General features: G+C 45.0%; 1 protein-coding gene across 1 annotated transcript; it reads left to right on the top strand.

The window, feature by feature from the left end:
- The first annotated feature begins 4,204 nt into the window (after positions 1 to 4,204).
- On the top strand, positions 4,205 to 13,094 carry Fam50b (family with sequence similarity 50 member B). Its single transcript, XM_028763302.1, has 2 exons — positions 4,205 to 4,334; positions 11,926 to 13,094. Exon 2 carries the CDS (start codon positions 12,014 to 12,016, stop codon positions 13,019 to 13,021), a length of 1,008 nt encoding a protein of 335 aa, XP_028619135.1. The 5' UTR covers positions 4,205 to 4,334; positions 11,926 to 12,013; the 3' UTR covers positions 13,022 to 13,094.
- Positions 13,095 to 13,515: the final 421 nt, after the last annotated feature.

Here is a 13,515-nt window from a genome sequence, read left to right as displayed (position 1 = left end):
CTTTCTACTCAGTCTGGGACTCAAGCCCATGGGCATGGTAATGCCATGTTCAGGATGGTTTGCCTTTTCTCAGTTAAATCTTTCTGAAAATACTCTCATAGACATGCCAAGAGCTGTGTCTCCTATGATTCCAAATGCTGTTGGTTGACAAGATTAACCATTACATGAGAGTTTTACCTCCTTAACTCAAGTCTGATGCTGTTAGCTTATAGTACTGAATATATACTGAATATTTCACATGTCCCTGTTAAATTTCTCTCAACCCTTCTTCTCTGCCACTGCAGCAGTAGGTGGTTATAGCCAATCATCTTCATGCTAGGTACCTGAGGATGTCTGTACTCTCTATCTCTGACTACTCCAATGCACAGGCAGTAAACTTGACATACAGAACTGTTGATGTCCAGAGTGACTATCAGCCACAGAGACTAGGAGGCCTTAGATAAATGTTTTCTTCGTCCCATGGTGCTGAGATTTATTCCAGAGGGCTTCCCAAAGTTTCTACAGTATCTAGTATTTCTATCTTGGTCCCAGATCGACACTTCTAGATTGCAGTAGAATGTTTAAGCAGTGGGACCCAATGAGGGACTGTGAGACACTGGTGTCCTTCTCTTTCTCTTTGCTTTCTGGCTTTCCTGAGTCAGCAACTTCCTCTGCTCTGTACTCCTGCTATGATGCACTGCCTCACTACAGCCCCCAAACAGTAAGATCAATTGACCATAAGGTGAAACTCTCAGAAATATGAGCCAAAGTAACCTCTCTCCCCATAGAAGCTAATCATCTCAAGCATGTGTTGTTAGAGTAATGGAAAGCTGACTGACTGAAATACAGTCTCTCGACACTATGATGTTATTGTCCCTTTATAAGGTAACACTTTTGTGATCTTATCTTCGGAGAAAATAAAAGGCTCCGATTCCATCTTGCCTGTAATATGGTTGATCAAAATTCTTTCCTTTCATGTACACTATGTTTTTGATTCCACCTGCCCAGCTCGAGGGCACGCCTGGTTGACTTACCTGAAGAGACAATTTACCATTTTTTTTAAACCATATCCTGGCCACAATTAATGGGCAAAGCAAGGAGAAAACAGTCAGGAGATCTGGGGCCAAAACCTTAAGGAATCAAAGAAGACAGCATATGACCTCTAGAAATGGCTAGAATCATCTTACGGCTAATGCATGCCAGCCTAAGACGAAACAGAAAGGAGAGAGATTACTGAACTTCTGAATCAAGCTCCTGCATAGTCCACAGGGCCTCACATAGCTTCTGATAAGTGCACTACTATTTATTTATTTATTTATTTATTTATTTATTTATTTATTTATTTATTTGAAGCCGGTTTGAGGCAAGTTCCTCCTGCTTGTTTGTAGAAAGGTTCTCAACTGCTAGTGTGCAAATAGACTGTATAAGTTATAGGCCTATAGACCATTCCTTTTTACTAATTTTGTTATTACTCATTGGTAGCCAGAATAGTGATGGGCCGTGGAACAGGCTGAGATAATAGTCTAAGTGCTTGTTTTGATTTACTATCTTCTTTAAGAAAAAAGAAACTAGATCCTTCATTCACAGCGTGCTCAGAAACTGATCTCATCTAGAATGTGTGTGTGTGTGTATGTGTGTGTGAAAAAAAAGATTGAAAATAGAAAACCCACTTATTTTATATATAAAATTCACAAGTCACGAAAGAAAAGACTGTTAGTTAGAAACATAAAAATAAAAATGTAAAACTTGTTATATTGTAAAAATTCCTGATATAAGTAAAGACATAAATAACAAACTAAAACAGCTGAAGCTTATATGACAGATTAAAGGTTAGTGCTCTCTATGTACAGAGTCCCTGTAAGTCAATACGAAAAGAACAAAGCTACTACATTATTGAGATTTGTTTATTATAGGTAAGGTTCTGGGCTGTCACTCAGTGGGAGAATGCTTACCTAGCATGTATGAGGCCTGGGTTCCAGTCACCAGCATCAAAAAAGAAAATGGCAGATGGTAGTGGGCAACATATATGATTACAAAATTTAAGCAACATATGACAAGATGCTAAATTTAAGATTAAAGTCGGGGAATCACAATAATAATGGTTACTATAATCACGACTCATGTATATTAAGTACCAGGAACCCAAAGATTATCTCAGTGATGTATAATAATGATTAACATAGAGTTTAAAAAGTCAACAGTAAGATGATGATAAAGTATGTTGAGGCCATTTTCAAACCTCAGGTAGACCCTTGAGCTTTATGATGAAAACAGGTATCTATTGCTGGAAATTATCGATGTGTAGAATAATCCCATTTGCATTATAATGTATGCAAACATGGAGGAAGATTACTCAGAGATCCTTTTACAAAGCTGCCAAAATAGTTTTATTTTGTTATAGAGAATTAGATGAGTATGAGTCAGGGAGACATCCAGACTAGGAAATCTGTACTGGATATTATCGAATTTGGGAGAGGAAGAGAAAGAAGTTTAGAAGTGGGAAAGGAAAAATCTCCACTTTCCTGGAAAGCTCAAGAAAGTGTCTATCACCAGGCAGGGAAAAGCTTCACAGGGACTTCCTGGCACATAGATACGGTTTCTTGGCTCAGTCTACATACACAAGTTCCTGCCAAAGTTGTTCAGAAATGGCTCCTTGAAAGGTTTGAACAGTGGTCCCTAGTGCTTTAGCAGGCTCTATCTGTGAGGCCCAGTGACCTCTTCCTCCTCCATTGCCAACCCAGGAATTTCACATCTGTTCCTGCCCTCTGAGTCCTGTGGATTTGCCTTTGGACTGAGTTGATAGCATGTCAGCAACCTTGTGAATGGGTAAAGTCTAATTGGGATTGATCTTATAAGCAAATGCTTTGGCAAAATTGCATCTCCTTCCCCCACAAACTGGAGTCTGTAGTCTCTTGATAATAAGCCCCCTCCCCAGGATGGCAGTGTAAGACTAAAAGGCCATGGGGTGTCTTTATCCATGTCTTGTGGTGAACTTAAAATTTGATTTGTAAAAACATACTCTTGGCTGAAATCTAACCCTGTCTAAATCAAAGAGGCCAGAAAGTCTCAGCTTGCAAGTGTTCAGATGGAAAACAAACAAAACAGCCCTGGGGCTTAAAATAGTCATGTGACTTCCTTAAACAGTAAGTGTACTTTACTGTCAGTATGAGAAGCCAGCATAGGACACCAGGGTCCTAAGACCTCTGGCAACACGATTTCCACTCTGTCACACTTGACTCTAATTGCCAGGTGCAGAAGTTCAGAGCTTTGGTGATTTGTGAAGAGCGAACTTTGATGCTTTGGTTCTAAACAGGGAACTGAAAATGAAAATGTGTCAGGGAATATCTTTACCATTACACCTAGAGTTGCTGATATCAACAGTATCTCAGAATCATGCAATCAAATGGTACGGTGTTTATTGTGCAAGCTGTAAAACATTCAGGTCCTAGAGTAGGAAACACCAAAGTGCTGCAGTAGCAATGGGCTGGGTGACCTGGCAGAAACCTATTTGTCTGTGATGAATAATCCCCCCATTCATCTGTGATGAATACATAGTTGTCAACTAGATTAAAACAAGAAGCACCTGGGAGATTACAACGCATATATTGGGTGTATCAATGAGGATATTTTCCAGAGAGAATTAATATGTCAGACGGGGAACTGCCCTGACCCATAGGCTGGAGAACCTAGAGGGAATTAAAAAGAGTAGAACAGAGAGACGGATCCCAGTGTAGACCTTCCCTCTCTGCTTCTTCACCACCCTAATGGGAGCTGTTCAGCCTCACCTTAACCCACCTGCCTTAATGGACAGACCTCTGAACCTGTGGGCTCCATAAATCTTTCCTCCTTTGAAGTAATTTATGCCAGTCATTCTGGAATGAAAAATTAACTTGCTGTACTTATCTAGTTACCCTGCAGTCCTGCCAAATAGATCCTCAGTTTGGCAAACTATTATGCAGAGAAATTACTGAATCCTGGCAAAATGTGCACTTTGACAAATGCCCTTGGGCAACCTTCAAAAAGCACTCAATTCTTGGAAGTTAAAAACCCTGGGAACATGGTGGCTGTGGCTGGTGGTCGTAGGGATAATTTCGAGATTACAAAACGTAAGAAACATCTTCTGTTCCTTAGCTACTCACCACTGTGACCCAACAGCAGCAACAAAGGGTGAAAAATTTTCTTTCAGTTCAGTTTCCAATTCAGTCCATGGTTACTTGGTCCCACTTGCTTGGAAAGGACATCGTGACAACGGGAGCGATTCCCTTCATGGTCAGACAGGAAGCAGAGCAAAACAGGAGGGGGTGGATACAACATACCCACTAAGGAACCAACCCCAGGTACCCTACCTCCTCCAGGTAGGCCGTATCTACTAATGTTTCTATCACTTTCTGGAAACCAAACTTTGAATATACAAGTCTGTGGGAGCATTTTGTATCAAACCCATAGCACTTCTGCATGTCACCTGATTAGAATTTCAGGATACTTAGCATCACACTTCTGCCAGGGATGACATGGTGTGTGATCACTTAAGGCACAACCCACAGGTGATTATAGATACTTATTTGGCTTGCAGAAATTCTAGTTAATTCTTGTTACAATACTATGCATTAAAGCACAGCTCTATCTTAATAAACTCTGAAACTCCTACATCTATGAGTGATGTGTTGAAGAGTGGACTTCCTATGTCAGGATGAGCACCTCTGCTCATCTTAGGGAGGCATTTGGGGAGATTGGTGTCATCCCCATTGACATCAATGTTATAAGCATGTCTCAGCATGTGCCATGGACGAGGGCAAGCTTCCTGGCTGATATAGCCCTTGTGTCTTCCCATAGTCTCTGAGATCACCATCAATACTCTACTGGGTAAAAGTTCTTCTGTTGGCACTATAAATTCACAGCGCACTGAGAAGGTACTATCTGTTTTCAGAAATTTTAGCAACAGAACTGGAGTGGTAGATTAGTGGTATAGAGATTGCCTTCCAGGGTAATGGCCTGGATTTGATCCCTAGCACCTAAAGAAAGAGCGAAGAAGGTAAGGATTTCATGAAAGGGAGAGGAGAGCAGGAGGGAGAAAGAAAAAAATGGGAAAAGTAGAAAGGAAGGGAGGGAAGGAGGAAGGGAGGAAACATTGATTGTGGTGGCAAACTGGTTACTTAAAATTGCCAGTTTGGCACTGGAGAGATGGCTCGGCTCAGTGATTAAGAGCACCAGCTGCCCCTTCCAGAGGTCCCGAGTTCAATTCCCAGTACCCACTTGGTGGTTCATATCTATAATGAGTTCTGATGCCCTCTTCTGGTGTGCAGCTGTATATGCAGATAGAGCATTCATATATATTAAATAAATAAACCTCTAAAAAATTTGCCAGTGTTAAAGCAAGTTCAGCCTTTAGATGGGAATTTCAAAACAACTCTAAAATAACTTGAAGCAAACCATAAATCTAAATGGAGAACTATAACACTTTTAGATGAAATCATAAGGAACCAATTGTACGTCCTTGGTTTAAATACCGAAAGTATGATCCATAAACAGACAATTGATAAATTGGACTTCATTAAGAGTAAAACTTTTAAGCTGGGCGTTGGTGGCGCACGCCTTTAATCCCAGCACTTGGGAGGCAGAGGCAGGCGGATTTCTGAGTTCGAGGCCAGGCCAGCCTGGTCTACAGAGTGAGTTCCAGGACAGCCAGGGCTACACAGAGAAACCCTGTCTCGAAAAACCAAAAAAAAAAAAAAAAAAAGAGTAAAACTTTTTTTCTCTACAAAGGACACCTACAAGTCTGAAAGAAAAGTTAGAAATCATTGTAGGTCCTATGTCACATGAAGGGATTATACTCAGACTACAATAGGAACTCAAAACTATCAAGCAGAATGGTAAAACACCATGTAGTTAGAAAAAATGAATTGTCAATTTCTAGAAATTTCTATTTCATATTTTCTGGGCTGTTGTTGAGCCCATGGAACTATTTTTTTTAATTTTCTTCTTTATTGGATATTTTATTTACATTTCAGATGTTATCCCCTTTCCCCATTCCCCTCTCCCCACCCAGAAACCCCCTATCCCATTCACCCTCCTTCTGCTTCTATGAGAATGTACCCACTCCCACCTCCCCGTCCTCAAATTCCCCCATACTGGGGCATCCAGCCTTCACAGGACCAAGGACCTCCTCTCCCACCTATGCCCGACAACAACATCCTTCCCTACATATACAGCTGAAGCCATGGGTCTCTCCCTATGTGCTCCCAGGCTGGTGGTTTAGACCCTGAGAGTTCTGGTTGGTTGGTATTGTTGCTCTCCCCATGGGGCCACAAACCCTTTCAGCTCCTTCAGTCTTCTTTCTAACTCCTCCATTGGGAAGCCCATGATCAGTTCAATGGCTAGCTGTGAGCATCGCCTCTGTAAATGTCAGACTCTGGCAGACCTCGAAAAGAGAATGAATTTTATGTAGACATAGCTTTGCCTATGTGTTCATTTGTGTACCACACACATGCAATTTCCTGCAGAGGCCAGAATAGGGTGTTGGCTCCCCTGGAACTGGAGTTAGAGATGGTTGTGAGCTGCTATGTGGGTGCTGAGAATGGAACCTAGCATCACGTGCTCTTACCCACGGAGCTATCTGTCCAGAGCCTGGGTGCATTTAATTGAAACTGAAAGGCAAAACCCAGGATAAGAGAGAATGTCTGATTGTGCACATGTCAAATCCACAGGGCTGCACACCAGAAAGAGGTCATCTTACTGTAGTAAAAATTCTTAGATTGCTCTTTTGTGTGTGTGTGTGTGTGTGTGTGTGTGTGTGTGTGTGTGTTTTGGGAGGGTGGGGGATCCCATATGCTTGCACCAGCACTCATGTGGAGGTCCGAGGACAATCTTACCATTCCACCTTGAGTCAGACTCTTCTTGTTTATGCAGTTGTGTTGGCTGCAAACTTCAGGTGACCCAGTCTCTGAGCTTCATCTCTGAGAAGGGCTGTCTCTGCTTCCCTTCTCACTGCAGGGATGCTGGATTAGAGACTTGCGCCATTCCATCTGGCTTTTTTACATAAGAATACAAAGTTGGGTCATCAGATTTTCACCTGCTGAGCAATCTCCCCTGCCTTCTCTATATTTAACTTTTTAAAAAAGATGTTGTCAACATCTTGCTCTGTTTACAACAGAGCTTCAGCAAGATCTCACCTAGGAGATCAACAGTCAACAAAGCTCCCAAAGTTTATTCCTTTATTTCCTCCTTTGCCTCCCTCCCTCCCTCCCTCCCTCCCTCCCTCCCTCCCTCCCTCCCTCCCTCCCTCCCTTCCTTCCTTCCTTCCTTCCATCTACTTTTCCCTGGAAGACTGAACTTTCAGCCACAACACTGAGACAGGAAGACAGGAAGTCTGGAGCTGAGAGTTTCACTTGAATAACTGATAACATTACAGAATGTGGTACTGCAGCCAGGGTGTGGCAGTCAGGGTGAAGACTGGAGAGTTGATTTCATCAGTTGTAGCTGTGTGTGCCTGCTTGGCCCTCAGCACAGAGTTGGAGCACCACCTCCAAGGCTGGTCCAAGCTCCCTGCCCTTAGGCAGCACTTTGCAAGTGATAATCAGGAAAGCAGCTCACAGGACCAGTCAGTTGACTGAAGGTGTGTCACCACAGATGTTTCTGAAAGGAAGATGACCACAATTTGCCAAAAATTCCAAGCATGTGGGCATTGTGTAAACTTCCATAACTAAATTCCAAAAAAGAGTAGCTTGCGTTGTATGTATGAGTAAAAATTAATGGGGGGAAAGCCTTAGAAAATAGCACATCTCCAATTATAACAAAGATAAATTGTAAACAGCAAGTCATGTCTTTTCACGTACATAGTCCTGAATCAAAGTGATGAGCAGCCAGAAGGACAGCAAGTTGTTCCTTACAGCTTTTAGTTTACCACCACAAATAGTAGGGTTTCTGATGGAAAATACAAGTCTGAAGAAAGATAAGCATGGTCAGAATGGTGTAGCTAAGAAATCTGTCCTAAGAATTAGAAGTTTCCAAAATGATCCTGTCTCTAGGGTAGTATCGTCCATGTTCATAGCCTGTTTAGACCGTAAAACCTCACAGCAATTAACCAAGTGGTAATCACAGATGATATCAAAACTCCTCTGCGGCTGGCATATCCCTAGAGGGTCAGGATAGCTGGGAAAATTATTAGTCATTCTCGTTTTCCATGAAGCGTGGGGTACGAGTATGTGTTGCCAAAGGTCTAGGATGCTCCAGGGCAGTAGTTCCTTGGGTAGGCAACCAAAGATAGATCTTCAGAATGGTCGGGATGGATGAAGCTTAAATGACTGAAAGTACGAGGAACAAGTTCACATCAGGTCAAATAGCACATTTGTCCCCATTGATATACTCAAGGACACTGTAAGTAACACTGTGAACACATTAGTGATGTAAATTCTGCTTTCCTTTACAGCTGTGGTTCCCCCAGGGATGTTGGCCTTCTTGCTCACCAGGTCAAAGCTAGATTCAGATGTTTTCTAAAGCATCTTAATATCTTGGAATTTAATTTCCTGAGTGGATTGGGCGATCGTTCTCTGTCCGCTTCGATACTCTGGTATCTCAGAGTAGACTCCCATCTCATTGTGAGCTCCACAGCTGTCATCCTAGAGAGAATAGTCCCAGCAACAGGATTTCCTGCCTCCAAGTCCACAGTTCCTAGGTGCATCAATCCCTCTGACACTCAAAATGTTCAACTGGGTCTTAGCATTGGCTATGTGGAGTATGGCTTTCCTTAGGTCCATCGCAAAGACCCAGGTAAAGCAGCCACCACTGCTCCAAGATGAGAGAAGATAAAAGTTTGTAGGCAATCATTCATTCTTATGTTGTCCCTTGCCCAGAATAGAAACTAACTGTTTTCCATTTGGGAAAGCAAGACCACAGTGATATTAGGTCACCAATAATCCTCACCAGTAATAATATGGAAAATGAAGAAGGGACTGGCAAAGGGCCAATTGCTTCACAGGCATGTTTTAGCAGGGGCAGAAAGTGAGCTCATCCTTCCTCTGACTTGGAGCAGTTTCAAATGCCATGGGAAACTGGAAAGGGGATGCAGAATGGAAAGGAGACACTGAAGGATGGGCAGGGTCTACCTGTTTCCTCATAAAAAATAACACTGCCATTCTTTTCTCCTGGGGTGGACATTGGAAGGGGCTCATGGGAGGAGGCAGAGGTCAGCAGGTGCTGGCCTCAAGGGGATTATAAATTGCTGGTCTCCTGGACTCTACTTCACACAGATGTAAACAGGTGTCTAACCTCTTCCCTTGTTTTCTGTCATGTCTTGGTGCTGTGTTTGGTGAAACATACAAGCTGTGTTTTAGTGATGCACTGTGCTCCTGAAGGCAAAGATGCATCACTTTAGAGGCAGGATGGAGCTTTGTCTCCCTCTGCCCTTCATACATGTACCTCTGACCTTGCTTCCTGGAAAAAAAAGCAGATTAAAGGTTTCCTAGCCTAAGATACCTGTTTCCCACAGTGAACTTGAGTTTAGAAACCTCTTTCCCAGATAAAATATTTAGAGAACATGCTGTGTTACAGTGATCTAATAAAGCAAGTACAATCTCTTTGCAAGGAGGTAGGATTCTGGTATCAAACAATAGCTATAAGAACTAAAATGTGTGACAGTGAAGGATCCTCAGTCCCCAGGACATGGCAGGGATTGAGTAGAGATGATTGTCTTGGAGAATGGTACAATAGACACACTGGAGCAGAGTGGCAGAATTTTTAGGTGGCCTGAGTCCTCCTAGAGGCCTGAAGCCATGAATTCAAAGTGAGGCTGGCCAGCAGCTTGTTCATTTTCTTGGTCAGTCAACTACCTGGATTTAAGGGTTGAGAGATACTCCGGGTTTAGCCAGGATCAGGGTTTCTTAGATGAGAATTTCAGCAAGCAAGAGGTATGAATGCCTCAGGAAAAGGTTTGGTCTTCGGTGGGTAGGAAGCACGGATGTATAGGAGGGTGCAATGATAACAGGAAGGGGTCCTTTGGGTGTGGAGGTCTGGGCTAACAAAGGACAGTTGGAATCTGGAGAACCAGACAGCATGAATGACTCGGGAAGGTTAAGATGAAGTATCTGTTGGCTGTGGTATGAGCTAAGGTATCGCTGTGTGGGTAGGAGAGGGAAGTAGAAGGGAAGATGCTATTGGAAGTGAGGAGGTGAAGGTCCTGGGTGGGTCATGCTGATGACACCCGGAATATCAAAGGACTAGGATGGGAGGAGGCAGCGACCGAGCCATGTGTCAATGATCTCCAAGGACTTAGTAGGACAGGAATTCAAACAGGGCAGGAAGCAGCATGAGCGTCAAAGAAAATAAAGGTGCTGTTGAAATGGTGCAGAAACATGTCTCACATTTAGACTTTCGGGACGATATGGAGTGTCAGAGCAAAGCACTGTTTGGGAGCTATGTGGAGAAATGGTGTCCTCGGGGGAAACCTGGGCTTCAAGTCGACTCCCAGAAGGTTAAAGGGGGATGATGTTGTATGAGTTTGCTGATGCACTGTGTTTGAGAGGACGTGGGGGACCAGTCTGGAAAGAGTTGAATGAGAGGATGTCAGTTATTCATGGGAATGAGAGTCCACTGAGTAAAGATGGAACTACAGGAGGGTAAGGAGGTACTAGTAGAAAGCGGTCAATTCAAGTTGAGTCCAGTTAAACTAGGAGACCTCTCTTCTCCTTTGGCTGAAGCACACAGAAGGCATTTTGTACTTGGTCCATCTCTGCTGCACACAGGTCCCCTGATGTCTTGTTTCTCACAGCAAGGGAGGGCGAGCTCAGTGTTCTTTTGCTTCTGTGTTATTGACACAAAGTGAGTTCCACTAAAACTTCATGCAGAAATCACTCCTAAGACTTGTGCTAGGGATGAAGGCTCCTTAGGACCTGCCAAGACCATAGCGTTAATAAGAACTTAAGCTAGCATCATCACTCTTCAGGTTCGTGTAGGGAGAGCTTCTAATGCCTTTTTCTTTCCTTGCTTCTGTCCTGAAGGAATAGGGTCCAACAAGGGCGGGAGAGATTTCCTCTTGACTCCAGTTTTTCTGTGGCTAGTACTCAGGAACCCAGGCCCGGGCTCTCTCATTGCTCTGCTCTTGCTGAGCAGACACTGGGGTGGCATGCGGTTTGCTCTATAGACGAATCTTTACATGCAAGTCCCTCAAAACCCCCCCTGTACTGACTCAGTAGTCACACAAGGATATCTCAGTTTGAAGTAAAATTGCTCCTTTGGTGACAGTAGTTGCACTTTAAGAACTGAAGGGCCTTCTGTGGTTGGTAGCTACCACATTGGGTCACCCTGAAGACAGACTCATCAGAGAGGAAGTTCCACTGTTGTTGGGAGCCGACTCTGAGCCAAAAGCGGCTATTGTCTTTGTAGCCATCTTAAGCCATTTACCCTGACAAGAGACTTGTTTACAACCGCTGAGCACTCTGATAATTATCTTGATCTTTTCAGTCAAGGCCAGGCAGTGGTAGTACACGCCTTTAATCTCAGCACTTGAGAGGCTCAGGAGAGATATAAAAGGAGCAGTCAGAGGCAGTCAGAGTGAGAGCAGACAGAGTAGTCAGAGCAGACAGACTTGGTCTCCAGACAGACTCAGACTAGACAGACCGACTCAGAGCAGGTAGACTCAGAGCATACAGACTAGACTAGACAGAGAGACTAGACCGAGACAGACTCAGACAGACTCAGGCAGACAGACTAGACAGAACAGACAGACTCAGACTCCGTCTCCAGGAGCAGCAGACTTCGTCTTTGACCAGACTTCGTCTTGTCTCCATTCTTGGCGTCCCTGTCACCACTCTCTCTCTTGCTCCCTGACCCGAGGACTGGAGCAGCAGAACAGGCCGTTACACACTGTAGGGCTCTGGTGTAGACCATTAACGAAGCTGCTGTGCTGGTTTGCTTCTCAAGCGTTCTGTTTAGTTGTTGTTTGTTTGTTCCTAGCTGCAGGATCTGTGAACTGACACCAGACCCGGAAGGTTACCAGAAACAAGGACTAGGCAGGCCAAAAGCCTTGCGCTGAGCTGCAGGCATGGCGCAGTACAAAGGCACCATGCGGGAGGCTGGCCGGGCCATGCACCTGATCAAGAAGCGGGAGAAGCAGAAGGAGCAGATGGAGGTGTTGAAGCAGCGCATTGCAGAGGAGACCATCATGAAGTCAAAAGTGGACAAGAAGTTCTCGGCCCACTACGACGCCGTAGAGGCCGAGCTGAAGTCCAGCACGGTGGGCCTGGTGACCCTGAATGACATGAAGGCCAAGCAGGAGGCCCTGCTGAGGGAGCGGGAGATGCAGCTGGCCAAGAGGGAGCAGCTTGAGCAGCGCCGGCTACAGCTGGAGATCCTGCGTGAGAAGGAGCGAAGGCGCGAGCGCAAGCGCAAGATCTCCAACCTGTCTTTCACCTTGGACGAGGAAGAAGACGGTGACCAAGAGGATGGCCGCCGGGCCGAGGGTGCTGAAGCCCACAGTGGTGGGGCCAAGAAGAACTTGGGCAAGAACCCAGATGTGGATACGAGCTTCCTGCCCGATCGCGAGCGCGAGGAGGAGGAGAACCGGCTGCGCGAGGAACTGCGGCAGGAGTGGGAGGCGAAGCGCGAGAAGGTGAAGGGCGAGGAGGTGGAGATCACTTTCAGCTACTGGGATGGCTCTGGCCACCGGCGCACGGTGCGCATGCGCAAGGGCAGCACCGTGCAGCAGTTCCTGAAGCGGGCGCTGCAGGGACTGCGCAGGGACTTTCGGGAGCTGCGAGCGGCGGGCGTGGAGCAGCTCATGTACGTCAAGGAGGATCTCATCCTGCCACACTACCACACCTTCTACGACTTCATCGTGGCCAAAGCTCGAGGCAAGAGCGGGCCGCTCTTCAGCTTCGACGTGCACGACGATGTGCGGCTGCTGAGCGACGCCACGATGGAGAAAGACGAGTCACACGCTGGCAAGGTGGTGCTGCGTAGCTGGTACGAGAAGAACAAGCACATCTTCCCTGCCAGCCGCTGGGAGCCCTATGACCCCGAGAAAAAGTGGGACAGGTACACCATCCGGTGATGCTGAGTCCCAGTTTGATGACCTTACTCTCTTACTACCGAAAATCAATAAATATAGAGGGTCCCTGTGAATCCGATGTGTTGGTTCTGTTGCTGGCATTGTTCTTCAGTGTTTTAAATGTTTTTTGTTTGGGGTTCTTTTGTGCTCCGTGTAATAAGGGACACGTTTTTTTGACTAAGTGGGTTGTGCACATTGAGTTGGTGGGCCAACAGACAGGGTTTGATTTTCTTGCTCAGTGTCTTACTTGTGTAGTTTCGAGCAAGTCACTGTGGTCAATTGACTCGGTTTCCCTACCTATACAAGGAAGTAACACCCCATAAGGCCAACATGAGGAGTGATATTTGTAAACACTTGGAACTTAGTAAATGCCTGCTGTTGTTTTTGTGGACCAGGTTGCTTTACTAAATAGTGTCTACACTATCCTCTGAAACGTCAAGACCAGGGTAGACCTGCACATCATTGGTGCTGAGGTCAGTGGGTGGTTTATCTGAGGA

This window comes from Grammomys surdaster, unplaced genomic scaffold (assembly GCF_004785775.1).
Source record: "Grammomys surdaster isolate TR1022 unplaced genomic scaffold, NIH_TR_1.0 137, whole genome shotgun sequence".
Taxonomy (NCBI): domain Eukaryota; kingdom Metazoa; phylum Chordata; class Mammalia; order Rodentia; family Muridae; genus Grammomys; species Grammomys surdaster.
Note: the sequence above shows the minus strand (reverse complement) of the source record. Positions and strands in the feature narration are given on the sequence as shown.